The 27927-nt window shown below is 40.9% G+C and overlaps 1 protein-coding gene across 1 annotated transcript; it reads left to right on the plus strand.

The window, feature by feature from the left end:
- SSTR5 (somatostatin receptor 5) lies at nt 1-27809 on the plus strand. Its single transcript, XM_043975591.1, has 2 exons — nt 1-234; nt 24879-27809. The coding sequence occupies exon 2, from the start codon at nt 24937-24939 to the stop codon at nt 26047-26049; it is 1113 nt and encodes a 370-aa protein (XP_043831526.1). The 5' UTR covers nt 1-234; nt 24879-24936; the 3' UTR covers nt 26050-27809.
- The last annotated feature ends 118 nt before the right edge of the window (nt 27810-27927 follow it).

Consider the following 27927-nt stretch of genomic DNA (forward strand, 5'->3'; position numbering starts at 1 on the left):
TTCTCCCCTTGTACCCTCCTTCCCTTCCAACACATCTCCGCTATAAACCGAGAAGACTGAGCGTCTCCTGAGCACAGCTCAGCTAGCCCAAGCCTGCAGCGGCGAGAGGGCGCGCCAGCCTCGACACCCAGCCATCTGCCTGCGGACCCAGGAATCCTGGAGCCTGCAGAACTCTGGAGCAGTCCAACCGAGGGGCCCCTAGAACACCATTTCCTCGGGGACCGATACCGGCCCGTAAGTTCATGCAAGTGCGTCGGCCCCTTGCTGACTGCCTGATCCACTCGCCATTCATTCTCTCTTCCTAAAGGTGATCTCTCTGCCTCTTAATCCCCTTGCATACTTCACCCATGTTTCTCCCGGGTCCCTTTGGGTCTCTTTAGATATCCTCCCTCCGCTTCTCCTGTTACCATCCTGCCCCCTTGTCTCCCTGGCTCCCCTTTCTTCCTTTTCTGTTCTTTTTCTTTTTCCTATGTTCTCTCCCCCTTTTCTATTTCCATTCCCTTTTCAGTGTTTTATTAGCCTGGCTCCTGGCCAAGCCCTCCTGTCTGTGTTTTCCTGGGGGTGGGGGCGGGACAAAGCCCAGGGTTTGAAGCCTAGTTCCCAGAGGTGTGACATCCTCTCCTCCTGAACCACGTCCATTCCGCAGTATCTGGAGAGCCCATCCCAGGTATATAGGGATTCCACCTGAACTTTGGAGAAGTAGGAGGAATATTGATTGTGTTCCACTCTGGAAGCCCAAGCTAAGGGTGTTGGGAGAACGTGCTTTTCTTTCTTCAGCTCCGTTTTGCGACACCCGCAGTCCCGCTCCAATATTCCCGGCCACCTGAACCTTTCACCGTGTGGAGCAGGTGGTTTTAAAGTACACCAAGCCAAACAGCTGTCGGCGTTCGGGGTGGGGGGGGGCGACTTCTGGGGCCAGTGTTCGAAGTGATTGCAACTCCAATGAGAAGGGAGTTTTCTAGGAGAGGGGATGCAATGAGGGCAGGAGCAGAAGTGAAGAGGGAAGGGGATTTTTGTGCGAGCTTCCACAGGGGTACAAAGTTAAAGGGGGGAGAGTGAGAGGGGGAGGGAGAGACAGGAGAGAGAGACAGAGAGACAAAGCCAGAGAGAGAGTCAGAGCCAGAGATATAGAGCCAGAGAGCCAGAGAGAAACAGACACGGGGGGGGGGGGGAAGGGGAGAGAGAGAGAGAGAGAGAGAGAGAGAGAGAGAGAGAGAGAGAGAGAGAGAGAGAGAGAGAGAGAGAGAGAGAGAGAGCTAGCGAGCTTGAGATCTTGCTGCTAAAAAGGTCCTTTCATGAATTTGCTTCATCTTCATGTCCCTGAAATCTGTTCCTGCCTGTGAATGGTGGTAAGCTAGCTAGCTAACAGGAAAGCTGGAGCGATTCTTAGGTAGGGGAGGGAGACTGGGAGAGGTTATGGACTAGGAATTTGCACAGGGGTCTATAATTCTATGGGGACACATAAAGATGGCACAGCAGATGGGTGGGAGTGTCTGAGGACCGGAGTTCCAATGCTAACTCTGCTACTTACTGGCTGGGTGATTTTGGACAAGTCCCTTTTTTCCTGAGTCTCCTCAGTTTCCTCATCTGTAAAATGAGAAGTGGAAAAGGTTGAACTAGATGATCTCAGAGGTGCCCTTCTAGTTCAAAATCCTGTGAAAAGAGGATTATCTATGTTATGGATTAGTGGCATAACAGAAAATATTCCATTTTATATTATACCTATGTGAGCTTGTTTATTGCATGCTTCTAATAGCCTGTTGGCTCTGTGAAAGCAGGGACCAGTTTCCTTTTTTCGTCTCTTCCTACCCCTACCTGCCCACAACCACAGAGTAGGCATTTAATTAGGGTTGGTCAAGTAGACTTGAAAATGAGTTTCACTTCTAGTTCATTGAATATTAGCTAGAGAACCAGTATAGACTGAAAGTTGATATTTTGATAACATAGACTAGAGGCTTTTATAGAGACACATTTCAGGAATCATTTCCTTTTTATAGAAAATGCCACCAAGGAGGGTTAGAGAGGGGGAAAGACATTGACCAAGGCCCCCAGATGAGTTCTATACTAGTAATCAAATCTCCCAACTTCCACTCCAGTGATTTTTCTACTACAATATGCTATATCCCCTGTCCCTCCTTCTATCTCTTCTCCCTTTTTCTTTTTCCTTCTCCTCCTTCTAATGGTCTTTTAAACTTTTTTTCTTTTGTTTTTTCTTATTTTCACTTCTCCTCCCCTCCTCTGTCTCTCCTGCCTTCCTCTCCTTGTCTTGCTCTTCTCCCTTTTTTCTCTCACCTTTTGTTATGTTTTGAGTCCTTTTCTCCCTCCTTTACTTCCCTTTTTTCTCCCTCATTCCACTCCCTTCCTTTTCTGTCTCTTCTCCAAACCTTCTTTTCTCCAGTTCCCCCTTTCTTCCTGTTTCCTTCCCTCTGACATCTTCCCCAACTCTTTTTCTTCCTCACTTCATTTCTTTTCAATCTCTTTTCCTTTTCTTTGCCCCATCCTCTTCTCCTTCCTCTTCTTTCCACTCTCTGCATCCCTTCTCCTCTCTCCCATCCTTCTCTCTCCATTTTCCACCCTTCCTGATCCATCCCCTGACTTTTCTAATCCTGACCTCTCCTTATCTCCTCCCTTTCTGCTTTTCTCACTTGGAACCCCCTCCATATGTTACCAATGGTCTCTACCAGTTGATTTATTGATTTATTCTCTTGTTTGGGGTCTTAAGACATATATTATTTTGTATTGCTCTGGGCTTACTTATTTGTGTTTATCTAGCTCTTTGTGAACTCTCTTATGGTAGGGGCAAGGATGGTGTCCTAGATCTCTGATGCATCCCACAGGGTTCAGTGGTGTTGCATGTAGTGGACACTTGCTGCTTGCCCACACACTAGGGAATTTCCTACTGTATGATGGAAGCATTGCTCTGTGCTGGTCCCCTTTCCAGTGTGTGTTGGTGAGGCTGGTATTCCGGTGCTTCTTTGGCATTTTGAATGCTTAGGATAGATTTATTTCTATCTGACTAGCATTTCTGATTTGGGCCCTCTCTGCAATGCCAGAAGTGTGCTTATCAGGCTGCTGAGGAGAGATGTAATTGTGAGGAATGATTAACATCACCTTTGCCATGAATTCCCAGGAAAGCCATGTTTAGCCTCTCTGAACATATGTGCTTAGGCTCTACCTTGGTGTCCTTAGCAAAGTCCTGGCTCTAGGGAAGCATGATAGTGCTAGGAAGCAGTGGGGACAGGCAGAGATGGGGAGTGCTCTGGGAACAAGAGACTTGGATGTTTTTTCTATCTTTAGGTTTTAAGTATGTGGTACTGGTATTCCATTAGTAATGATCATAATGTCAATAACTCATGAGAGCTTGTGCGTGGCTCAGCCTTAAAATGAGAAAAACCTGTGTACTAGGCTTACCTCTGATACTCATTATTTGGCCGTAGGCAAGCTACTTGTGGAATCAAAGATTTCCTTTTGCAAGGGACCTTAGAGATTATCTAGTCCAAACCTCTTACTTTACAGATGAGACTGAGGCCCACAGATGTTAAGTGCCTTGCTTAGGTTCACACAACTAGTTAGTGGGTCAGTATTTAAACCCAGGTCTTCCTGACTCTAAATCCAGAGTTCTGCCTACTACACCATCTTAATGTCTCAGTTGCCCGCTTCCTTTCACCCCTACCTCTTTCAACTCTTTATAAACTATAGACCAATTGCTCCCCGCCCCCCCCCCTCAGAGAGAGAGAGAGAGGGGGGGGGACAGGCAGGGAGAGAAGGAGGGAGGGAGGAAAAGGTCGAGGCAGAGAGAGAGGGAGAGGGAGAGGGGGAGGGAGAGAGAGAGCTGGAGGCAATTTCCCTATTGTTCTGGGGCTTTATATTGTTTCCCAGGGGCAACTAAAAAGGGATACTACCAACCCCCACCAATGCACACATAGCTGTAATAAGGATGAACGGGGTACTTAGCATGTTGAACCTCGGGAGGAGAAGGGCATTTGTGAACCCCAAGTACCTAAGCAGAAAGTTTGCTTGCACCGGTGCATGATAGAATAAAAAGAAGACTGGATTTGGACTTACTGGACCTAGGTTCAAATCCCTGTTCTGCTATTTACTGTCTGGATGGCCATGGACAAGTCATTTCTATGATCTGGTCCTCTGGGTTGGATTAGACTATTCATAGTTTCTTTCCAGCTTTAACTTGTGTGATCCTGTGGTACTTAGCCTCTGTAGTCAATAAAGCAGATCAAAGCTTGATGAATTAGCTCGGAGGACTTCCCTAGAAAATAGTACTCCTAGGGGGCAGCTAGATGGCACAGTGGATAAAGCACCAACCCTAGATTCGTGAGAAGCTGAATTCAAATCCTTCCTCAGACACTTGACACTTACTAGCTGTGTGACCCTGAGTAAGTCACTTAGCCCTTATTGCCCCGCAAAAAAAAAAAAAAATAGAAAATGGTACTCCTTCCCAGTGGCCCCTAATTCGAGTGGGTTAAGAGGAGAGAGGAAGTGAAGGGGAGGGGAGGAGAGAAGAGAGAAAAGGAAAAGAAAGGAAGGAGAGGAGAGATAAAGATAGATATCCTGTGAGAAGAGATAAGTCAAACAGATGGAAAAGCAGCTGAGAAAGTAAGGAAATTTTTGTTACAGAGTGAGAGAGATGCTAACTAAAGAGATAGCCTAGAGAGAGAGGACACTAACTTCAGGCACTAGTTGAATGTATGATAGGAGGGGAAGGAAATCCTGCTCTCACTGCAGCTTTGTGCTTGCACTAGGTGGACTTTTTTGTTGAATGAATGAAAGTCAGAAGAGATGGTGAAACTTGTACTGGATTGGCAAGAGAGAGAAAAAAAATGTTTTTTGAGCCCCAATTTACTGCTCAGTATCTCAGTTGGTCAAATACAAAAACCAGTTGAATAAATACAAAAAACGATCCTACATGCAAATATGGTGGTGAGCACTTCAGGAAATAGGAAAGGGTATGAGACACCCTCACTTCCCTTAAGGAGCTCATGACCTGATGGGGTAAGCAGGATACACACGGTGAATAGAGAGATTTGGAGCATAGAGACCTGGGTTTGAATTCTAGGTGTACAACTTACTACTTCGAGTAACAATGACCATGAAAGGCCTTCCTCCTCTCTGTTCTTTAGCTTCAGGAAGATGATGTTCAAGGTACCTTTCAGGTTCAAAGTTTGTGGCCCAGTGAACTAACAATACAGGGCAGAGGCTTTAAATGAATGGGTGGATAGTGCTGATAGAGGTATGTGCAGGGAGAGACTGTTAAGGTTTATGGTGGGAGCAGAGAAAGCTTTGTGGGCAAGCCAGAATTAATGCTAGGCCTTTAAGCATAGGTAGAAAGGAGTTGGAAAGGAGAGGAAGGGGAGGAAATTTCAGACCCAGGTACAAAGAATAGTGTGAACAAAGGTATGGATGTTGGAAACACAAAGCTAAAGTAAGAATGGGATTTCCTCCCTGTCCCATCACATATTCAACTAGTGCTGAAGTTTATCTACTTATCTATCTATCTATCTATCTGTCTATCTATCTATCATCTATCTATCTATCTATCTACCTATCTACCTATCTATTCATCCATCTATATCTATCTATCTATCTTTATATATGTGTGTATATATGTGTATGTGTATGTATACATATGCATATATGTACTGGATATATAGTATAGATTTGGACCTAGATGATTTCAATCCCTGTTCTATTACTTATGTGTGGATTTTTAGTCGTCACTTCACCCCTTTGAGGGTCAGTTTCCTTAAATGTAAAACGAGGTGTTTGACCAAGATGATCTTAGAGGCCTCTTCCATCTCTAAATCTGTAATCCTATGATCTCTTTCTGGCTTACTTAACATGACTGCTGTGAAGATCAATTTAACTGATAGGTGCAAAGCACCTATAGTACTACATACTCTAGTATACTATATGCCATAGTATAATACTATAGACACTATAGTGTGCTATAGTATTACATAAGTAATCTAGATAGAGTATGCCAGATTCATCTTTCTGATGCATAAGTGTGGTCATATAACTCCCTTTTTCTGAAACCTTCAATGGCTCCCTGTTTATTACTAAATAAAAATAAAATTCTTCACATTAGCAACTAAAGTCCCCTACAATCTGACTTCAACATGTCTTTTCAAATTCATCTCACACAACTCTTCACTGTCTCCTGAACATTCCAATGCTTAGTGACTTTTCTTGGTAATTCCAAATTGTTTCCCAGAAAGATTAAACCTATCTGTAGCTCCACTACTAATGAATTAGCATGGTGTTACTTCTATTAGCTCCTACACTTGTTGGAGGTGCTAACTTACTAAGTGGCATTCCAATTATGAACCATTCACACAAGGGAGGATATATGTATGTGTCTATGCATGAATGTATGTATATGCATGTATGTATGTGTGTCTATATGTATATAGACACACATATATGACAGTGAAGGACATTCAGGATCAGAAATGGTGGCTGAAGGACATTGGGGGTGGTGGCTTAGAGTCAGACAAAAGTTGGGGTGGTTTTCTTGTGGAATAGAGATGGTGGATGACCTCAAGGCAGACTAGAGGCCCATCATGGGAAAGAAGCAAACTTCTTGCAAGTATATTCAAATATTGGTACATAGGTCAAAGCTCTAGTCTCCTATCTCTAATTAGACTCTGCCAAAAATCACCCTCCACTTTATTTACCCATTTATATACTGAATGATAAGGTGCTTAGACTTTCCTCTTTTCCTCTTTGAAAGAATGTTTATTTGTACAGGTTCTTTTCTTCTCTGAGGATATTTCTTTTTTCTTTTTGGCAGAAAACTCACATATCTTAAATGTATGTCATTCACTATGTATTCCTTTTGAGTACAGCGGTCCCATAACCCTTGTTATCTACTCCTTTCTCATTCATTCATTTGTGTGAATTGCCCATTTCACAGAGTCAGAGTTAGAAGGCAATTTAGAAGCCACATAGCCTAAATGGGATCTGACTAAGAATCCCTTCTTGTTCATGTCGCTGAGGTAGTTATTGCAGGAGATAGAGTATGATACAGTACTACATAAATATGAGTTAGTTATTTATTAATATTTTTATAACAACAACATCTTGTCCTTTTGCTGAAATCCTCTGATGATCCATGGTGACCTCAAGGTGGCCTAGGGTTCTTGAAGGCTACACCAGTAGACCATGAGCCGTGGCCAGATTGGAAAGGCTTTGATGTCTTTAGCCTGAGGACTGTGCAGAGTGAGTGATGAATTTCGTTGTTTATAGCAACTCATTAAACCATCTAATCAGATGTGCAGGATATATGATCTAGTTTCAGGGGGAAAGGACCTGTGATAATGAAATGGGTGCTTGAAATAGGTATGTCATTATACTTTATCTTTGTAGAGGATCTTATAATACAGGGAAGTCATCCTAGCACTTCTGATTTCTCACTTTGTGTGCTTTTCCCTACTGTATAACCCACAACCTCAACTACACATTGAGTTGTCTGGATACCATGTGAATGCCAAGTTGTCTTCCTGAGAGAATGTAAATTCCTTGAGAGTAAGGAATGCATCATTCTTTTTTTTGTTGTTGTTGTTGTTGTTTTTGTTTTAGTGAGGCAATTGGGGTTAAGTGACTTGCCCAGGGTCACACAGCTAGTAAGTGTTAAGTGTCTGAGGCCGGATTTGAACTCAGGTACTCCTGACTCCAGGGCCAGTGCTCTATCCACTGTGCCACCTAGCTGCCCCCATCATTCTTTATATTTATATCTACAGTGTCTAGCAGAGGGTATGGTCACACAGTAGGTGCTCAATAAATACTTGTTCCTTGACTGATTGATCCATCGAGTGTAAGAACTCTAGTTGCTTTGGGTTTCAGAAGGCATTTTTAAAATCTAGGAACCTTATTTTTTCTTTGCACATTTAATTTTCATTTTTTCTTAATTACATGTAAACAAAACATTAACATTTATTAAAAAAAAAAGTTGACTTTCAAATTTTCTCCCGCCTCCGTCCTCTCCCTCCTCCTTGAGAAGACAAGCAATTTGATATAGATTTTGCATATGCAAGTCATGCAAAACATTTCCATATTAGCCATATTGCAAAAGAAAATACAGACTACAAACTCCAAAATAATAAAGTAAAAAAGTATGCTTCAATCTGCATTCAGACTCTATCACTTATTTTTCTGGAAGTAGATAGCATTTTTCATCATGTCCTTCAAAGTTGTCTTAGATCATTGTATTGCTGAGAATAGCTAAGTCATTCATAGTTGATCATATTATATTGCTGTTTTGTACAATGACCTCCTCATTCTGCCCACTTCTCTTTGTATCAGTTCATATGTCTTCCTAGGTAATCCTGAAAGCATCCTGCTTGTTATTTGTGATAGTACAATCATATTCCATCACAATCATATACTACAACCTGTTCAGCCATTCCCCAATTGATGGGCATCCCCTCAATTTCTAATTATTTGGTGCTACAAAAAGAGCTGCTATAAATATTTGTGTACATATAGGTCCTTTTCCTTTTTCTTTAATCTCTTTGGGGTAGAGGCCTAGTAATGGTATTGCTGGGTCAAAGGGTATACACAATTTCATAGCCCTTTGGGCATAGTTCCAAATTATTGTCCAGAATGGTTGAACCAGTGTGCATTAGTGTTCTGATTTTTCCACATATCCTCTAACATTTGTAATTTTCTTTTTTGTCATATTAACCAATTTGATAGGTGTGAGGTGGTTCCTGAGTTGTTTTAATGTGCATTTCTCTAATCAAGAATAATTTAGAGCATTTCTTCATATGACTATAGATAGCTTTGATTTCTTCTTCTGAAAACTGCCTATTCATATCCTTTGACCATTTTTTCAGTTGGGGAATGATTTGTATCCTTATAAATTCTCTATATATTTGAGAAATGAGGCTTTTATCAGAGAGACTTACTGAAAATGATTTTTCTCACTTTTCTACTTCCCTTCCAATCTTGGTTGTATCTGCTTTGTTTCTGCAAAACTTTTAAAATTTAATGTAATCAAGATTATCCATTTTATATCCTGTAATGTTCCCCATATTTTGTTTGGGCATATATTTTTCCATTATTCATAAACCCTACAGATAAAATATTCCATGATCCTCTAGTTAGCTTATGATATGACCCTTTATGCTTAAATCATGTACCCATTTTGACCTTGTTTTAGTATGTAACATGAGATGTTGGTCTATGCCTATTTTCTGCCATATTGCTTTCCAGTTTTCCCCTGCCATTTTATCAAATAGTGATTTCTTGTCTGTAAATCTTAGATCTTTGTGTTTATCAAATGATATATTAGAATGGTCAATTACCACTGTATATTATGTACTTAATCTATTCCACTGATCCACTATTCTATTTCTTAGTCAGTATCAGATGGTTTTGATAATTGCCACTTTATAATATAGTTTGAGATCTGATATAGCTGGGTTACCTTCCTTTGTATTTTTTCATTAATTCCCTTGATATTCTTGGCCTTTTTTTCTTCCAGATGAATTTTGTTATTATTTTTTCTAGCACTACAAAATAATTTTTGGTATTTTGATGATATAGCTTTGAATAGGTAAATTAATTTAGATAGAATTATCGTTTTTATTATATTGGATCAGCCTATCCATGAACAATTAGTATTTCTCCAATTCTTTAAATCTGACTTTATTTTTATGAAAAGTGTTTTGTTATTGTGTTCATATACAGGATGGGCCCAAAGTCATGATGGGCTTTCAATATTTAATAATTCCTTTATTTTTTGTTTCTAATTATAATACCATAGCATCATATATTGTATATAAGAAATTAATTTATATGATGTATGAAAAACCAAATCCCATAGATGGCAAAAATGAAAGAAAAATAATTTTCAAAAAGTTATTAAAACATCATGACTTTTTGCCCACCCTGGAATTCTTAGGTTTGTCTTAGCAGGTAGACTTCCAAGTATTTTGTATTGTCTGCAGTTATTTATGGATAATTCCTTTATCTATCTTTTGCTGCCGGATTTTATTGGTAATGTATAGAAATGTTGATGATTTATGTGGGTTTATTTTATATTCTATATCTTTGCTGAAGTTGTTAATTATTTTAACTAGTTTTTAGTTGATTTTCTAGGAATCTCTAAGTATGCACCATCACATCATCTGCAAAGAATGATAATTTTGTTTCCTAAAGGTGTATTCTAATTCCTTCCATTTCTTTTTCTCCTCATTGCTATAAGCTAACATTTCTAGTACAACATTGAATAATAGTGGTGATAATGGGCATCCTTGCTTCACCCCTGATCTTATAGGCTTCTAGCCTATCCCCACTACAGATAATACTTGCTTATGGTTTTAGGTAGATAGCTACTTATTTTTTTTATTTTTTATGGAGCAGTGGGGGTTAAGTGACTTGCCCAGGGTCACACAGCTTACAAGTGTCAAGTGTCTGAGGTCGGATTTGAACTCAGGTCCTCCTGAATCCAGGGCCAGTGCTTTATCCACTGCACCACCTAGCTGCCCCCAGCTATTTATCTTTTTTTTTTTTGAATGTTGTTTTTTTGTTTTGATTTGTTTTTCAGGGCAATGAGGGTTATGTGACTTGCCCAGGGTCACACAGGTAGTAAGTATCAAGTTTCTGAATCCAGATTTGAACTCAGGTCCTCCTGAATCCAGGGCTGGTATGCTATCCACTGCACCACCTAGCTGCCCTACTTATCATTTTAAGGAAAGTTATGAAGACTCAGGGAGTTAGAACAGAGAATTAAGGATGTCTCTTTGAATAAAGACTCTACGAAGATGTCCAGGGTAGAGAGCAGAGTGGGACCATGCTGGGGAAAAATCAGTATTGATCGGTATGCTCCAAATACTACTTGTTGTTTCTTCTCTGAGGATATTTCTTTCTTGATTGTGATAGCAAACTCATACATCTTAGATGCCACAATGTATTCCTTCTGAGGAGAAGGATCCCATCATTCTTGCTATCTACTCCTTTCTCATTCATTCAGTCATATGTATGGATATGTATTAATTGTCTATTTCACAGAGTCAGTGTTAGGAGGCAACTTGGAAGCCACATAGGTTAAATCAGACCTGACCAAGAAACCCTTCCTATTACTATGGGCATGGCCCTGAGCTAGGTATTACAGGAGAAGAAAGATAATTGAGCTATGGTTTCTGCCCTCATGGAGTTTATAGTCTAGTAAGGAAGATGCTGACTCAGAGAAGTAGAATACAAATTATGATGGGATAAGTATACAAGAAGAACACAAAGTTCTTGGAAATGAGAGAAAGTTGGAATAATTTCTGGATGGGCCATCATAGAACTTGGGGCTGGAAGAACATTAGAGATCATTAAACCACCACTCTTATTTTACATATATAGAACTAAGGGCTGGGGTAAGTGACATTCCTAGGGTCACACAGTTAATAAGTAGTAAGGCAGGAATTCATATCCATATTCTATACTACATATTCAATGGTTCTTCTATTATATCAACCTTTATGGAAGGGGTAGCCTTTGCATTTGGCTTTGAAGTTGGGCTACAATTTCATCTGGTAGAGAAAAAGGGAGGTGGTCATTTCAAGTATAATATAGGGAATGACATAAAGTTACCAAAGAGGGAAAGCACAGGGAATGTTGAGGGGACGGGGAAGAATTGTGCGAAATGAAGTGGGAAAAGCACATTTGAGCCAGATTGTGGAAGACTTTAGTTGCTAGTGTGAAGAACTTAATTTTTATTAATAGGAAATAGGGAGCTCTTGAAGGTTTCTGAGCAAGGGAGTGACATTGATCAGACTTAGACATAAAAAAGATGAATCTGGTAGTGTGTATAGAGTGGATTGAAAGAGACTGGGGACAACTTTACCCTGAAGTTCATTCCTTGGTCTAAAATGTTTGAGAGAGACAGGGATGGAAATAAAGACAGTGATGGAGCCCCTAGGTTGTGGGTTTTAGTTTTCCCACCTGTAGAATTGGGGGAAGAGAGGGATGGCATTGGGTAGTGGAGATGACTTTGAAGAGAATCTTCTAGCCCAGAAATTCTACATTTTCAAAAGCCTATTGATCACCAGCAATGTTTGAGGTTGTACACTCACACAAGCTTTTCTGAATATCTTTCAGAATGGGCTTAGGAGACTGCTTTGTTATGGCCATGGTGATTGCCTGGTTCAGTTAAGTGGCTTCCTGCTGGAACCAGGAACAGGCAGGTGAGCAGGCAGCCAGGCAACCAGGGATATAGAGGAAAGCACATTGCCCAAGGCCTTTAAAGATCAGAGGGAAGAATGGGACACACGGGGCTAGATTTCCCCCATGGACAAGCTGCTGTCTGCAAGAAAGAGGACACATTAACTAAAAAAAAAAAGATAAAATAATTGATGCTATGTTTTTTTTTTTTTTTTTTGCGGGGCAATGGGGGTTAAGTGACTTGCCCAGGGTCACACAGCTAGTAAGTGTTAAGTGTCTGAGGCCGGATTTGAACTCAGGTATACTCCTGAATCCAGGGCCGGTGCTTTAACCACTGCGCCATCTAGCTGCCCCGATGCTATGTTTTTAACATAATAGGCACTCCCCAGCAAACACTCAAACAGCTCCCTCCCTTAGTAGACTGATTGTAACAGGTGTTAATATCAGGGTGGCACAACTGATAAAGCTGTGAGCCCAGAGATAGGAATTCCTGCATTCAAATACAGTCTCAGACACTTACTAGCTTTGTGACCCCAGGCAAGTCACAACCTTTTTCTGCCTCCTTTTCCTCAATTTTAAAATGGGAGTCATAATAGCACCTACCTCCCAAGGTTTATAAAGGTGAAATAAGAGAATATTTGTAAAACACTTAGCACAGTGTCCAACACATAGTACGTGCTTAATAAATGCTTATTCCCTTCCCTTCCCTCCCAATTGTTAACAGAGAAAAACCACATACATTCACCATGATAGTATGCTATGAGCATTGACCATGAACTTGATCTGAATTTTTGTTCCCCTTTAGGTTTTTTTTTTTAATGACATTATTGTTATCTCAGTGTATACTATTCTTTTGGCCCTGCTTTCTTCACTTGGCACCCCTTCATATAAATTGTCCCATATTTCTCTGAATTTTTTCACGTTATTCTGACTCCTTATAATGTAATAATATTTCATTGCATTCACATACCATAGTCTGTTCAGCCATTTCCTGGTTGTTCCCAGGTTTTTATTTTTGTTCCGAGCTTTTTATTATCACAAATAATCTAACCATGAATATTTTGGTAGATAAGGGTCTCTTCTCACTTTCAAATATCTCCTTAGGTTAGAGTTTAAATATTAGAATCTCTGGGTTAAATCGTAGTGACTTTTCTTGGCAGTTTCAAATTGTTTTCCAGAAGGATTAAACCTATTCCCAGCTTCACTACTAATGAATTAGCATAGTGTTATTTCTATTTGCTCCTATTAGCTCCTACACTTGCTGCAGGTGCTAATTTACCAAGTAGCATGCTGGTGAAAGTTAGTGATGAACAATTCCCACAATGGGGAGAACCTGGGACACTAATTAGATCAATTAAGCTCTTTGATGACTTTTTTCTGCTTAGCTTAGCTGGATAGAACATAGGGGTTGGTGAGTATATCAAATGGGATACTGTCTGTAAGTGTTTTTGTAAATTACTCTCTCTCTCTCTCTCTCCCTCCTCACAGTTAACATACACACACACATATGTATATGTATGTGCATATATACATATATGCACAACACACGTATGCATATATGCATGTGTGTATATAAATACACACACGCACACACACACACACACACACACACACACACATATATATATATATATATATATATATATATATATATATATATATATATATATATATAAAACGACTGTCATTACTAAGGTTCAAAAGATGGAGGAGTCCATCAGTATATATGCTTACTCTAACCTATATGAGAATCCACCTCTCCTTACCCCATGGCCCCTGCCTCCATACCTTAAGTGGTCTGTGTACCACATTTCACCTAGTTGTGCACCTTGTCCATCTTATCATCTGCCATGTCACTGCCCTCCTTCTCCCCTTCTCCTCCAGAAAAAGAAAACAAAAACAGTCTCTGAGACAGTTAATCCACTCAGCTTTGGAACTCCTGTCCTTGGTTAAGCTGCCATGTTTGATATAGTTAATGTATTTAAACTCAACTTGCCCACTATATCTAGGTGACCCTTAACCATCCTATCAGTCATCCACCTTGTCCATCCTGATGCCAAATGCATACCCTTTGCACTTCTTTCTCTGAGTTTAGAAACCAAGTTGTTATTATCAGTATACCTGGAAATCACATGCCATTTGTCTGACCTTTGGACCAACTCACCATCCCTGTGTCTTCCTAGACTCTTCCTTTCCACCACTCCCATTTTGTCTCCTCTTTTTGGAATGTGAGTTCCTTGAGAAGAAAGATTGTTTTACTTTTGTGTATCTGATCCCTGTGTCTAACATGGTGCCTGGTACATAGTAATTGCTTAATGAATCTTTTTCATTCACTCATTCATTTATTAATACTTTTAATTAGTTGTGTGGGCTCTAAGTTCATCACTTATGATAGCTACTCTTATCTCTTAGGATATTCCTCTTTGAACTGAGCTAGCCTGATCCTCAGATGGCAAACTTTCCATCCTGGCATGGGCCTTTCCAACTTGTTAGTACTTACTAGAACTTCCTAGAACAAAAAGAACCCAAGTTTGAGGTTGACTCCTAGTAGGTCAGGAGAATAACTCTGGTTTAGGAAAAAGGGGATACACCCATGTACAGAGGCTTTGGAGGGAACATGGCCAATGCTCAGCTGCCTTTTGAGTGGTTGTAGGAATGAATTTCCAGATTCAAATAGAAAGAGGATTAGTGGCTTATCATTTACCCCATTCTATTCTCTTCAGATCCCCCCTCCCCCAACACATCCCTGCTGCTGTACTATATAAGAGGGGAGGGGGAAAGGCACAAGGTGAAGTTTTTTGATGAATGTGTCATTTCTGTAACTAAGAACATTGGAGTTCCTGAATAATGGCTTTTACCAGAATGTTCTTCCAAAGAGGCAGTTGCCACTGTAATGGGTTATTATTATTCTTGATTACTCTGTAGTCTTAAAACATGAGGTGAGGTGTTCATAAGTGGGGAAAGTGTGCAGACAGCAGTGAGATAAGGAGCACACATCCTCTATTTTTAGGGTGATTGAGCACAATCAGAGCTGCCAAAGGACCTTTGAAATCAATTAGCCCCACTCCTTTCCTTTACAGATGAGAAAATTGAGGCCCAGAGAGGTTAAGTGGATGAGGTCACTGGTAGCAGAGCTGGGACCTGAAGCCAGGTTTCTAATTCCAAATCCAGAACTCTTTTCTCATCTCTATTCCAACTCTCTGACATTTTTGAAGATAGAGAAATCTTTGACCCTATTTCCTCAAGGGGGTCACAGGATTTAGAGCCAGACAGACCTTATAGATCATATTCATGTGAAAGGTGGGGAAACTAAGGCTCAGAGAGGTAAATGACTTTCCCAAAGTCACTCAGCTAAAAAGCAGAACAAGAATTTGAATCCAAGCCCCAAGTTTAGCACCCTTCCCATTATACCAGGCTTTATGCATGAAGTAGAGTTCTAAAGGGCAGAGGTGAGTGGCAGGTTGGGGCTAGAACCCAGGCCTACTCTATTAACATCCTATAACATCCTATTCTAGCATTCTTTCTGCTCCTGAGGCTGCTTCTTGTGATTGAGGGGAAGCAGTTTTGATTGAGAGGAGAATGAAACCAGCTAATCAGCCCTGTAGAGTTGATGAAACTTTAATGGGTATTATGTTGAGGCAAAATGTTGGGTCTGAATGCTTCAAATGTTAAAAGGGCCATGAATTCATTGACCTGGGTACTCTCTCCACCAATATAGATCATAGTCCTTACAATCATTTTATTTCTGTCTCTGCAACATCTCTCACACATGTCTTCTCTTTCTTCACAATCATGACTATTTTAGTTCCTAATAACCTCTACCCAGACCATTACAATAGCCTTCTAATGACTCTCACTGCCCCAAGTTTCTCTCCTCCATTCTATCTCAGCTGTCATATTTTTTTTTCTTAAAGCACAGATTTAACTGGGTTACTCCCTCTACTCAGCAACTCTAGTGGTTTCCTTTTACCTCCAGGATCAGATATACTCCTCTGGTATATCTTTCTATTCTCCTTACATTTGGGAAGCTAGGTGGCACAATGGATAGAGCACTGGGACTGAAGTCAGGAAGACCTGAGTACAAATCTGACCTTAGTCACTTATTAGTTATGTGACCCTGGGCAAGCCCATTAACCTCGTTTGCCTCAGTTTCCTTATCTGTAAAATGAGCTGAATAAACCACTCTAATATCTTTGCCAAGAATATTCCAAATAAGGTCACAGAGAATTGGACATGACTGAAATGCCTGTACTACAACAAATAACACCAACACCAACACATTGTAAGGTCAAGTCATACTGGTCTACTTTCTGTTCTTCACACATCTCCTATCTCTGTGTCTTAGTTGATACTGTTCTTTATACCTGTCATTCTCTCCCTCTTAACCTCTGACTCTTTGAATCCCTGGCTTCCTTTAAGACTCAGTTCAAATGCTACCTCCTGTAAGAGACCTTTCCTGGTTTCCCTGGTTGTAAGTGACTTTTCCTTTCAGGTTCCCCTTGAACTACTCTGAATTTATTTTATTTATACACATGTGGCTTCCCTTTATTAGATTGTAAAACCCTTGAGGATGAAGACCACTTTTTTCTGCTTCTTACTATCCTCAACATCTTGCATAGGGCCCTGACACATATTAAATGCTTGATAAATGCTCAAATAATTGATTTCTTAGTAGAGTAAGTGACCTTCTTTGAATTACCACAACCTTCCAGAACTTGCTAACCACCTCCCAGATAACTAGTGTCTCTTATATCTGCTAGGCTAGATCACTGTTAGGGTCTCCAGCTTCATACTTTTTACCCCTGCCAGGCAATTGGGGTTAAGTGACGTGCCCAAGGTCACACAGCTAGTAAGTGTCAAGTGTCTGAGGCTGGATTTGAACTCAGGTCCTCCTGACTCCAGGGCCAGTGCTCTATCCACTGCAGCACCTAGCTGCTCCCCTAGATTCATACTTGAAGCCTTTCCTTCTTGCTAGTGATTTGTTGAGTTTGGGCCCTGACAGCATCTCTACACCATGATAATGTGACAAAGAAGACCTTAGTGAAGGGATCCAAGATGGAATTCAAATAAATATACTAACAGAACTTTAATCTTTCTTATCTTCATTCTACAGGTGGTGAAACTAAAAGTCACAGAGGGGGAATTATGTACCTTAGGGGTAGATACAACATTTGAACATGAGTCTTCAGGCTTCAATCTGATGTTCTTTTTCCCTCACCACAGCCAACTGATTAGACATCAGAAACTTCATTTAGGTCTTAAAATGAGGCTTCAGTTCTGTTCAGTTAATGGACAAACCTTGGAGGCATATTCTGGTCATTGTAGAACAGCTACACCCTAGGCTTTATTTTCTTTTCCAGCTGACAAGGATGATAGAATCATCGGGGTCTTTCCTGGGTTATCTCCATTAGGCCAATCATAGCAATTATATAATACAATGGCCCACTCTGGACGAACTGCATGGGCTGGCTCTCAGGTGCACTCATCTCAGTTTATACAAGATCTAGCTACTGATGTGGCCTTCTAGAATCATAGATTTGACAGAGCTGGAAGGGAGTTTAGAACATGAAACCCAGGATGTCAGAATAGCAAGAGAATTCATAAAACAGAATGTCAGAGCAGAATGGGAACTCCCAACATCGAAAACAGACTATTGGAACAAAGAGGGGATGCAATACACGGAATGTCAGGGCAAGAAGGGATCTTAGAATGCAGAACACAGGATGTCAAGGCAAGGCAAGAAGGGACTTTATAGGTCATCTATCCCAGGACTTCTTAAACTTTTTCTACTCGTGACCTCTTTTTGCCTGAGAAATTTTTATGCCACCCCAGGTATATAGGTATATAAAATAGATGTACATGATCTTTTACTATTGCCAAATTTTTCATGACTCCCACATTCAGTCAAGTGACCCCCATATGGGGTCATGACTCAGAGTTTAAGAAGCTAGGATCTAGCCCAATTTCTTTTTAAAATTTCCCAAATGGGAAAACTGAGGCCCAGAGAAAGGAGAGACTTCTCTAAGGTCTCACAGTGAATTAGTAGCCAAGACATCTGTCAAATTCTGGGTTTTTTGCCTCTTTTCATGATTCCATACTTGAGACACAGTAATGAAGACTGATTTGGTGAAAACTACTATCATTTTAGAAAAATATCCCTGACTGGGCCCTATACTCATGGAAACTTCCCTGTATCAGGATTTTCTTTTTTAAATTTAAATTTTTTTTCTGTTTAGAATTTTATTTTCCAAATTACATGAAAAACAAATTTTGACATCAATTTTTTAAAACTTTGTGTTCTAACTTTTCTTCATCCCTCCCTCCCCATGCCCAAGAACTCAAGCAATTCAATGTAAGATATACATGAGTAGTCATGCAAAACATCTCCACATTAGCCAGGTTGTGAAAGAAAACAGACAAAACCAAAACTTCAGATTAAGAAACTATCAAAAAAATTATGCTTCAATCTGTTTTCAGATACCATCAGTTCTTTCTCCGTATATGGATTACAATTTTCATAAGTCCTTCAGAATTATATTGGTTCGTTGCATTGCTGAAAATAACCATATTCTTCACAGCAGATCATCTAACACTATTGCTGTTATTTTGTATACAGTATATTTCACTATGCTTCAGTTCATGTAGGTCTTTCCAGGTTTTTCTGATAGCATCCTATTCATCATAACTTTTATATAGTACCTTAAACTTGATAAAGAATTTTCTTCACAATAGCCTAGCAAAGTAAGTACCATACATTTTGCCATTATCATCAATCATTATAACTGTTTCCCTCCATCCTATCCCCTTCCCATGATATTGACTCTATTTTCTATCTTCTTTTACCTTATTCCTCCTCAAAAGTGTTTTGCTTCTGATTGCCTCCTCCCCCATTCTTCTCTCTCTTCTTTCATCCTTCCCTCCTTATCCCCTTTTCCTTCTACTTTCTTGCAGGATTGGATAGATTACTCCACACAATTGAGTGTGTATGTTATTCTCTCCTTGAGCTCACTCTGATGAGATTAAGGTCTTTGAGCTAATTCTGATGTGTATAAAGTTCCTTCACTTTCCCACACCTCCCCCATCTCTCCCCTCCTATTCCATACACCCTTTCATGCTTCTTTCATGTGAGATTTCACCCCGTTCTACCACTCCCCTATCCCTTCCCCCAGTGTATTCATCTCCCCCCTCAATTTTACCCCAAAGATGTCATCATGGGGCAGCTAGGTGACACAGTGGACAAAGCACCCACCCTGGACCCAGGAGGACCTGAGCCCAAATTGGGCCTCAGACGCAAGACACTCATCAACTCTGATGTGCCCCCCCCCAAAAAAAAAAGAGAAACAAAAAAAAATAAATGATTTCCAGGTTTCACCCCTTAATTATCAATTCCCACCTGTGCCCTCTGTCTAAATTTATTACTATCATCTGCCTTAATACTCAGAAGGCTCTTATGATTTAGACATATCATCTTCCCATGCAGGAATGTTAACAGTTTAATGTTTTAACATTTCTCACAATTTATCTTTCCTGTTTATCTTTTTATGCTTCTCTAGGGTATTGCATTTGAAAGTCAAATTTTCTATTCAGGTCAGGTCTTTTCATCACAAATACCTGAAAGTCCTCTTTTTCATTGAAGTCCCATTTCCCCCCTGAAAGATTATACTCAGTTTTGCTGGGTAGGTGATTTTTGGTTGTAAACCCAATTCCTTTGCCCGCTGGAATATTATATTTCATGCCCTCTGATCCTTTAATGTAGAAGCTGCTAGACCCTGTGCTATCCTTACCATGGCTCCACAGTATTTGAATGGCTTCTTTCTGGCTGCTTGCAATATTTTCTCCTTGACCTGGGAGCTCTGCAATTTGGCTATAATATTCCTAGGAGCTTTCCTTTTGGGATCTTTCAGGAGGTGACTGGTGGATTCTTTCAATTTCTATTTTATCTTCTGCTTCTAGAATATCAGGCCAATTTTCCCTGGCAATTTCTTGGAAGATGATGTCTAACTAAGCTCTTTCCTTGATCATGGTTTTCAGGTAGTTCAATAATTTTCAAATTATCTCTCCTGGATCTATTTTCCAGGTCAGCAGTTTTTCCAAGAAGATATTTCACATTGTCCTCAATTTTTTTTATTCATTTGGATTTGCTTTATTTTGTCTTCTCATAAAGTCACTAGCTTCCATTTGTTCAGTCCTAATTTTTAGGCAATTATTTTCTTCAGAGAGCTTTTGTATCTCTTTTTCCATTTGTCTTTTCAAGCTGTTGACTTTTTTTCATGTCTTTCCTGCATCACCCTCATTTTTCTTTCCATTTTTTCCTCTACCTCTCTAACTTTATCTTCAAAGTCCTTTTCGAACACCTCTATGGCCTGAGACCAAGTCGTATTTTTCCTGGAAGCTTTAGATGTAGGGGCCCTGACATTGTTATCCCCTTCTGAGGGTGCACCTCAATCTTTCTTATAACTAAGGAAGCTTTCTAAGGCTCACAACTTTCTCTGCCTGCTCATCCTGCCCGTCTTTTATTTGACTTTTACCTCCTTCATAGTATGGGTTCCTGCTTCCAGGATATACTGGCCCAAGCTTCAGGGGGCAATTTCTTCACTCTCCTGGCCCTTTCTCTGGTCTGTAGATAACCCCATGCCAACTTGCCAATAAAGTATGTAGCAAAACTTTATGTGCCATGGTTGCTAGCTCTGAAGAGCCTGCACCCCTCTCCCACCCGGGCTGCTACCACTCAAGGTTTCTTCCTGGTTCCCTGCTGGGGTAGGACATCCAAATCCCCCCTTAGCTCCTGCATAAACCTCCATAGACTCCCCCTCACCCCCCAGCTAGCCATTCAGCCTTCTCACCAGACTGTGTACTTAGTTCTAGAAGAAGCCAGCACTGCAGCTGATTCGGATGCTCAGGGGCAAGTTTCTCTGGTGTAGCTTGCCTGGGGCTGTATCTGTGTCAGAACGATTGTGGGGCTAGACTCCATTCCCAGCCTGGCTCCTCCTTCTGCCAAACTTTCAAGGAGTCTTTAGTTGGAAAATAATCTCAGCCATCTTTTTGTGGGTTCTGCTCTTCTAGGAGTTGTTTTCTGGCTGTGTTTGGATTTTTTTTTTTTTGGTCGTAATTGTGTTAGGAAGTCTGAGTGTTTACTGCCTTTCCTCAGCCATCTTGGCTCCACCCTGTACCAGCATTTTCAATGCAGTATAATTCTTGGTTCCTTGGAGGTTTGCTTCTCTGCAATCATCAGGTTTAGGTGCCTTTAACCCCTAGCCTGTGTGTAATATACCTTGACAGCCTTATTAGTGAAACTTATAAGGAGTGCAGCTTTACATAGCTATTCATACCTGGTCTCTATCTTTTTAAAATTTTCATGTTGATTCTGAAGGCATGGGAAGCTCTAGTAGCTGGGACCAGAACATTTGTTTGAGTAATTTAGGCTGGGGTGAGGGGGCAGGGAGTGTTGCAGATGGGCTAGGGTGGGCAGATAACCTCTTATTAATTCCAAACCAGCCACACTTTCTCTTCATAGAAAGACTGGAGGATTTCTACTTCATTTCCCTTAAAACCCCTTCAGATATAAAATAGAATGACTCTATCTTTTAAGCATGTGTCCAACTTCAAAGAATAAATGATAATTCAATTTCTTTTCTCCTCTCTTTGATCTCTCCCCAGCCTCCTTCTAACCCCTATCAGGCACTGATTTTTCCATAGCAGATGGGAAGGTCAAGGTCGCCTCCCTGCAGCAATAAAATTCTGATGCATTAAAATTGGCATTACAGATGTAGAAACAGAAAAGAACAGAGGGATTTTCTAGTCCATCCCTCTTCCTCCTCTCTTTATAGAGGGGGAAACTGAAGCCCCAGAGAAATAAGACAACTTCCCCTAGCCAGCAGCAAAGTTAGAATTTGGGTTCAAATTCTACCTCAAATGTTTAGTAGTTTGACCCTGGAAAAGTCACTTAACTCTTTCAGCCTCAGTGTCCTCATATGTAAAATGAAGAAGCTGTGAGTTAGAGCTCTGAGTTACCATCCTATGGCCTTATCTAACATCATTAAGATAAGGTGCTATCCAGGCCCTGAGGATAATGAGTGATTCATACTCTTCCCTTGGAGGGAGCTAACTTTTTTTTTTTGGGGGGGGAGAGATAAGAACCATAAATAGGCAGAGGCAGCAGCAATGTAAGCCAAGTACCAAATGGGCCTTTCAGAGGGAACAGTCTTTTCCTAGAAGGGAAAACTCAGTCACAGTAGGCAGGAGCTGTCAGGGTGTGCTTCCTGGAAGAGGCACACCAGGCTAGAACCAAGACATGGGTAAGTCATCTTACCTGCCCCAATGATAAAATTTTGCCGATGAAGAATCTGAGCTCTAGAGATGATCATGAGTTCCAACTAGTAAGTAGAAAAGTCCATATTTGAACTTGGGCCCTCTGATTCCAAATTCAATACCTTTCTCCCTGCCCCACCCCCCCATCCCCACCATGCTGGAACCCAAAACTCATTACATTTTCCTTGATTAATTAAATATAAATGAACAAACTTCTAATCAGCCACCTAAGAAATTATCATGAAGACTTACATTGTCCTGGGCTCTATAGAATGATCAAAAGGAGATTATTTCCCTTGAGGAGCTTATAGTCTAGTTGGAGAGATAAATGAAACACTCAGCTACTAACATACATTCTAATAATTACTTCACAGAAAGAAGGAGTAGGGACAAAGGGAGATATTATTCTAAACTGGAGTAGTCAAGTCTAACTATGTCACACCCCTGCTCAAGAATTTTTGGCAGCTCCCTATTTCTTTGAAATACAAACTCCCCAACTTGTCATTCCAAGTCCTTTACTAACTGGCTCTTGCCTTTTTTAAAGACTTATTTCACACTATTTTCCTTGACAAATTCTGTGCTGCCACCAAAGCGGTCTATTAGTTCTTTCCTGACCTTACCATTTTATTTCATTTCCAGTCTGTGTCTCTGCATAGGCCATCCCCCACCTCCACCCCATGCCCTGCTCTTCCTCCCCCCCTCCCAGTCTGTAATATGTTTTACTTTCTTCTTGGCCCCCATAGAATCTTTTTTTTTTTTTGTGGGGCAATGAGGGTTATGTGATTTGCCTAGGGTCACACAGCTAGTAAGTGTTAAGTGTCTGAAGCCCGATTTGAACTAAGGTCCTCCTGACTACAGGGCCAGTGCTTTATCCACTGTGCCACCTAGCTGCCCACCCCCCCACCCCATAGAATCTTTACCTTCCTGCAAGGTTGAACTCAAGGGGCATGTCCTTTAGGAACCCTTTTCTGATACTCCTACTGGTAAATGCTCTCTTTTTCCTCAAATAATTTCATACTTATGTCTGTTTACATGTATGTGCCTCAGTAGAATATCAACTCCTTGAGCGAAGGACCATTTTTTGGTTGTTTTTTTCCCTAGTACTCAGAATAGAGCTTACACATATTTTGTTGTTGAGTCATTTTTTCAGTCATGCCTGATGCTGTGCAACCCCATTTGCAGTGGCTTTGCCATTTCCTTCTCCAGAACACTTTATGGATGAGGAACTGAGCCAAATCCGGGCTCACACAGCTAGTAAGTATGTTGAGGCCATATTTGAACTCAGGAAGATGAGTCTTCCTGATTTCAGCTCAGTGAGACCCTTAGCTGCCCCTAATGCTTACACATAGTAGATGTTTATTAAATGGTCATTAAAAAGAGTTAGAATTAGAGATTAATAGAATGGCAAGCTGGAGAGAACTTTAGAGATTATTTAGCATAATGCCTTCATTTTACAAATGGGAAATAGGCCTGGAGAGGGAAAGTGAAGTGCATATTCCAACACAGTATGCTATTGGCAGAGGCTTGACCCAAGTTCCTGGCTCCCAGTCCAGGGTTTTTCACAATAAAATGGATTAACTTTCTTCTTGGAGGAGGCAGGGCTTGAGGTGAGGCTTGAAGAATAGATAGGGGTAGGATAAGAAGAGAGGAGAGAATAGGAATGAATTCAAGATGGTATGAACCTAATGGGGGAGGGTATAAAGGAATGGTAAGCTTGTCCTGGATGTACCTGAGGGTGGCTTTTGCAGAATAACTTGGAAAAGGTTCAGTTCATAGGGTACAACCAGGCTGTAGGAACCTGAGAAAGTTATAAAAAGGATTTTTACTTGATAAGGTCATCAGTAATGAGAAGCTATTGAAGATTCTTGAGTAAGAGTAGAAATGGGAAGATGATATAAAATGAGTATTTTGGGAAGATTATCCAGGAAAAATATTAAACAAAATATGAAAGAAGGAAGAACTAGAAGAAGAGAAACTCTTGTAGTCCTTTAGGGGTGATGATGGGGAGGGATGGAGCATAAGAAAATATTCTTCAGAAGTAGGAACTGATTGAATTTGAGTGTTCCTTATAATTCAGTTAGATGAAGATTTGTGCTTCCTCCCTAACTCGAACTTCCCAAGAGTGAGAGCTCATTTTTTTTTTATCAATTTATTTGAGACTTGTTTTCCAAACAATTTGGTTAATGCAAAAATCCTGGTTGATACCATAGCTAATGTGCTTTATGGTACACTGGGTAATCCAGAGTTCCATGGGAGATTTGGGGGGCAGGGAGGAGAAGAAGACAGTTAGTGAATAGGAACATGATTCCAGAATATGGTTAGCTTAACAAAAACACTTTGAATTTCCCTCTAATTAATTTATTTTCTGGTTTTCATTTCTTTTTCTTTTTATCTTTTAGAAACAAGATGTCTGAATTGTAGCTCTTCTCAGCTGTTGGGGAAAAAAGGAATGAAACCATGGATCCATTATACCCAAGGCCAGCTGGTGTGCTGGATGGTGACTTTCAGAGAGCAAATTTCTCCTCTGCTTTCAATAGCAGTGAAAACAAAACAGTGGTGATACTGCCTCCTCTGTCTGCTGTTCGAACAGTAATCATCCCCATCATCTACCTCCTTGTGTGTATGATTGGGCTCAGTGGTAATGCCCTTGTCATTTATGTAGTCTTGCGGTATGCTAAGATGAAGACTGTCACCAACATTTACATCCTCAACTTGGCTGTAGCTGATGTCCTCTTCATGCTGGGTCTGCCATTCATTGCCACCCAAAATGCCATCTCCTACTGGCCCTTTGGCACTTTCCTATGCAGGCTTGTGATGACTGTGGATGGCATTAACCAATTCACCAGTATTTTCTGTCTTACCGTCATGAGTATGGATCGGTATCTTGCTGTCGTCCATCCCATTAAGTCTACCAAGTGGCGTCGCCCAAGGATAGCTAGACTTATAAGTGCTGCTGTCTGGACCTTCTCATTACTGATGTCCCTTCCAGTCATCATATTTGCTGATGTCCAGGAAGATTGGAATACTTGCAATATCAGCTGGCCTGAACCAGTGAATATCTGGGGAGCAGTCTTCATCATCTACACCTCTGTCCTAGGCTTCTTTGGGCCCCTGTTGGTGATCTGCCTCTGCTATTTGCTCATTGTGATCAAGGTCAAGTCGTCAGGGGTCCGGGTGGGCTCCACCCGGAGGAGGAGGTCAGAGAGGAAAGTGACCAGAATGGTGGTCATCATTGTTGTCGTCTTTGTGTTTTGCTGGCTGCCATTTTTCACTCTGAACATTGTCAATCTGGTTTTTATCCTGCCTGAAGAGGCTGCCTCTGCAGGCGTATACTTCTTTGTGGTGATTCTCTCCTATGCCAATAGCTGTGCCAACCCTATTCTGTATGGGTTCCTGTCTGACAACTTCAAGCAGAGCTTTCAGAAGGTCCTGTGCCTCCGAAAGGGCTATGGTGTTGAAGATGGTGACGCCACTGACCATAGGCTAGAGAAGAGCAGTCGCCTACAGGAAGCCATGCTGTCCTCCAGAAATACAGAATTCAATGGGCACATGCAAACAAGCAAGGTGTAAAGGAACTCTTTCAGGAAGTGTAAATATGGTGGCTTGCTGGGATGAAGATTTCGAAAGACATGGATAAGAGTTAAAAATAGGGAAACTCCCAAACTTCAGCTATTGAAAAATCTTCATACTCCATTTACTACCTAGTCTACAAACTAAGTTCATGGGATTATGGGGTCCTCATCAGAAGTGGAGGCGGGGCGGGGGGGGGAAGAGACAAAACTCTTGTGAAAGCTATTTATTGTACATCGCCAACCTTGTCATCATGGTATATTCTAAGATTCATCTGATATTTCAAAGTTGCTTCCTCTGAAGTTAATGTTTTCTAAAGTATAAATCTGGCATGACAGCTATGAATAACAACCATGTCATTGTTTCAGAAGACTTGTGAGGGGGGAGAGTGTAGACTTTCCCTCACCTTCCTTCCCACATCCACCATGTTCCATGAATCTCTGACCTTGGGCGAGTCTCTGGGCCTTTGTTTCTTCCTCTGTAAAAAGAGTGGGGTAGTGGTGAACTGGATGGTTTCCAAGGCTGCTTCTATCTTTAAGTCGAATGCTGCTTTTCCCAAGAATAGTGATGAGAAGGAAGTTTGGCAGACAGGTTCCATTGTTCTCAATTTCAAATAAACCTGTGTACAGAGCATTAGGTGGGGTAGGGGTGGCATTCAAACATTAGCTAAGAAATGGATCCCTGTTTTCATGGGGGTAATTTGTCTTTAAATGCCCACTCCATTTTCCTTAAAAAGGGAAGGGATGTGAGGACCCACTTTTTTTCCCTGGGCAATGAGGGTTAAGTGACTTTCTCAGGGTCACGCAGCTAGTAAGTGTCAAATGTCTGAGGTCGGATTTGAACTTAGGTCCTCCTGAATCCAGGGCCAGTGCTTTATCCACTGTGCCACCTAGCTGCTCCCAAGGACCCACTTTTATGGGTAATGTGGTCAGTAGCTTTTTGTACCCTCACAAAAAAGGAGCCAAGCTAGGCATTGGGTAGTCTCCTGAAAAATCAAATTTGGGCATATCTTTCCTTAATTCTATTTTTGCCCCCCCCCACCCTTTTCCTTTGGAGGAACTGTGGAGGTGCAAATTTAGAGCTCAAGTTGGGCTTGTTTTAAAAGTAACACTTGATGGGGAGCAGAAACAAACAAATCTATAACCTTTTAAACAATGTTCTTAATGAAGTTGATGGTGCATTAGGATGTTTGCTGATAACCCCCAAGTGACATGAAATATTGATTATTGACAAGCTGCTATCCCATGGGCTATGTGTCTGCTTCAGTTCTGTGTGTCTGTGGTAGGGGCTGGAATTAAAAAGCTATTTTGTAAAATGAAAGAGAATTTTAATTTCCCCTCACTGAGCTAAGGGAATCCCTGTCATTTACACACAGTCAAAAGGAGACAAGGTGACTACCACTTCAGCCTGGATGCCACTTCAATCCTGTATGACTGTCAGAGGCTAAGGGAATGGGGAGGGCATCTTTTGCAGCTGTGAAGAGGGAGGGCTACCGGAGCAGGCAGTGCAGTATTCTCTAATCCCTGCTCCTGCTGCCTTGTTGGACCATATTGATTCAGTGTTAGCAGATACAGCTTTAGTGGAACTGTAGCCCATGAACTAGAAGCAAAGGTGTGTGTGAGCCTCTCCCTGAGCTGGCAATCAATACCCAGGTCATGTCCCCCAACTCAGCCCAGAGTTCTTTCTACTGCTCCACAATCAATAAATGTTTGTTGATCAAATATGAGCTCCCGTTCCTTCTTTTTTTTTCTTTTTTTCTTTTCCAGGGCAATGAGGGTTAAGTCCTTCTTTTTTAATTTTAATTTTATTTTATAAACATATTTTATTATTTTCCAGTTACATGTAAGGATAGTGTTCAACATTTGTTTTCATAGTATT

Source organism: Dromiciops gliroides, chromosome 1 (genome assembly GCF_019393635.1).
Source record: "Dromiciops gliroides isolate mDroGli1 chromosome 1, mDroGli1.pri, whole genome shotgun sequence".
NCBI lineage: Eukaryota > Metazoa > Chordata > Mammalia > Microbiotheria > Microbiotheriidae > Dromiciops > Dromiciops gliroides.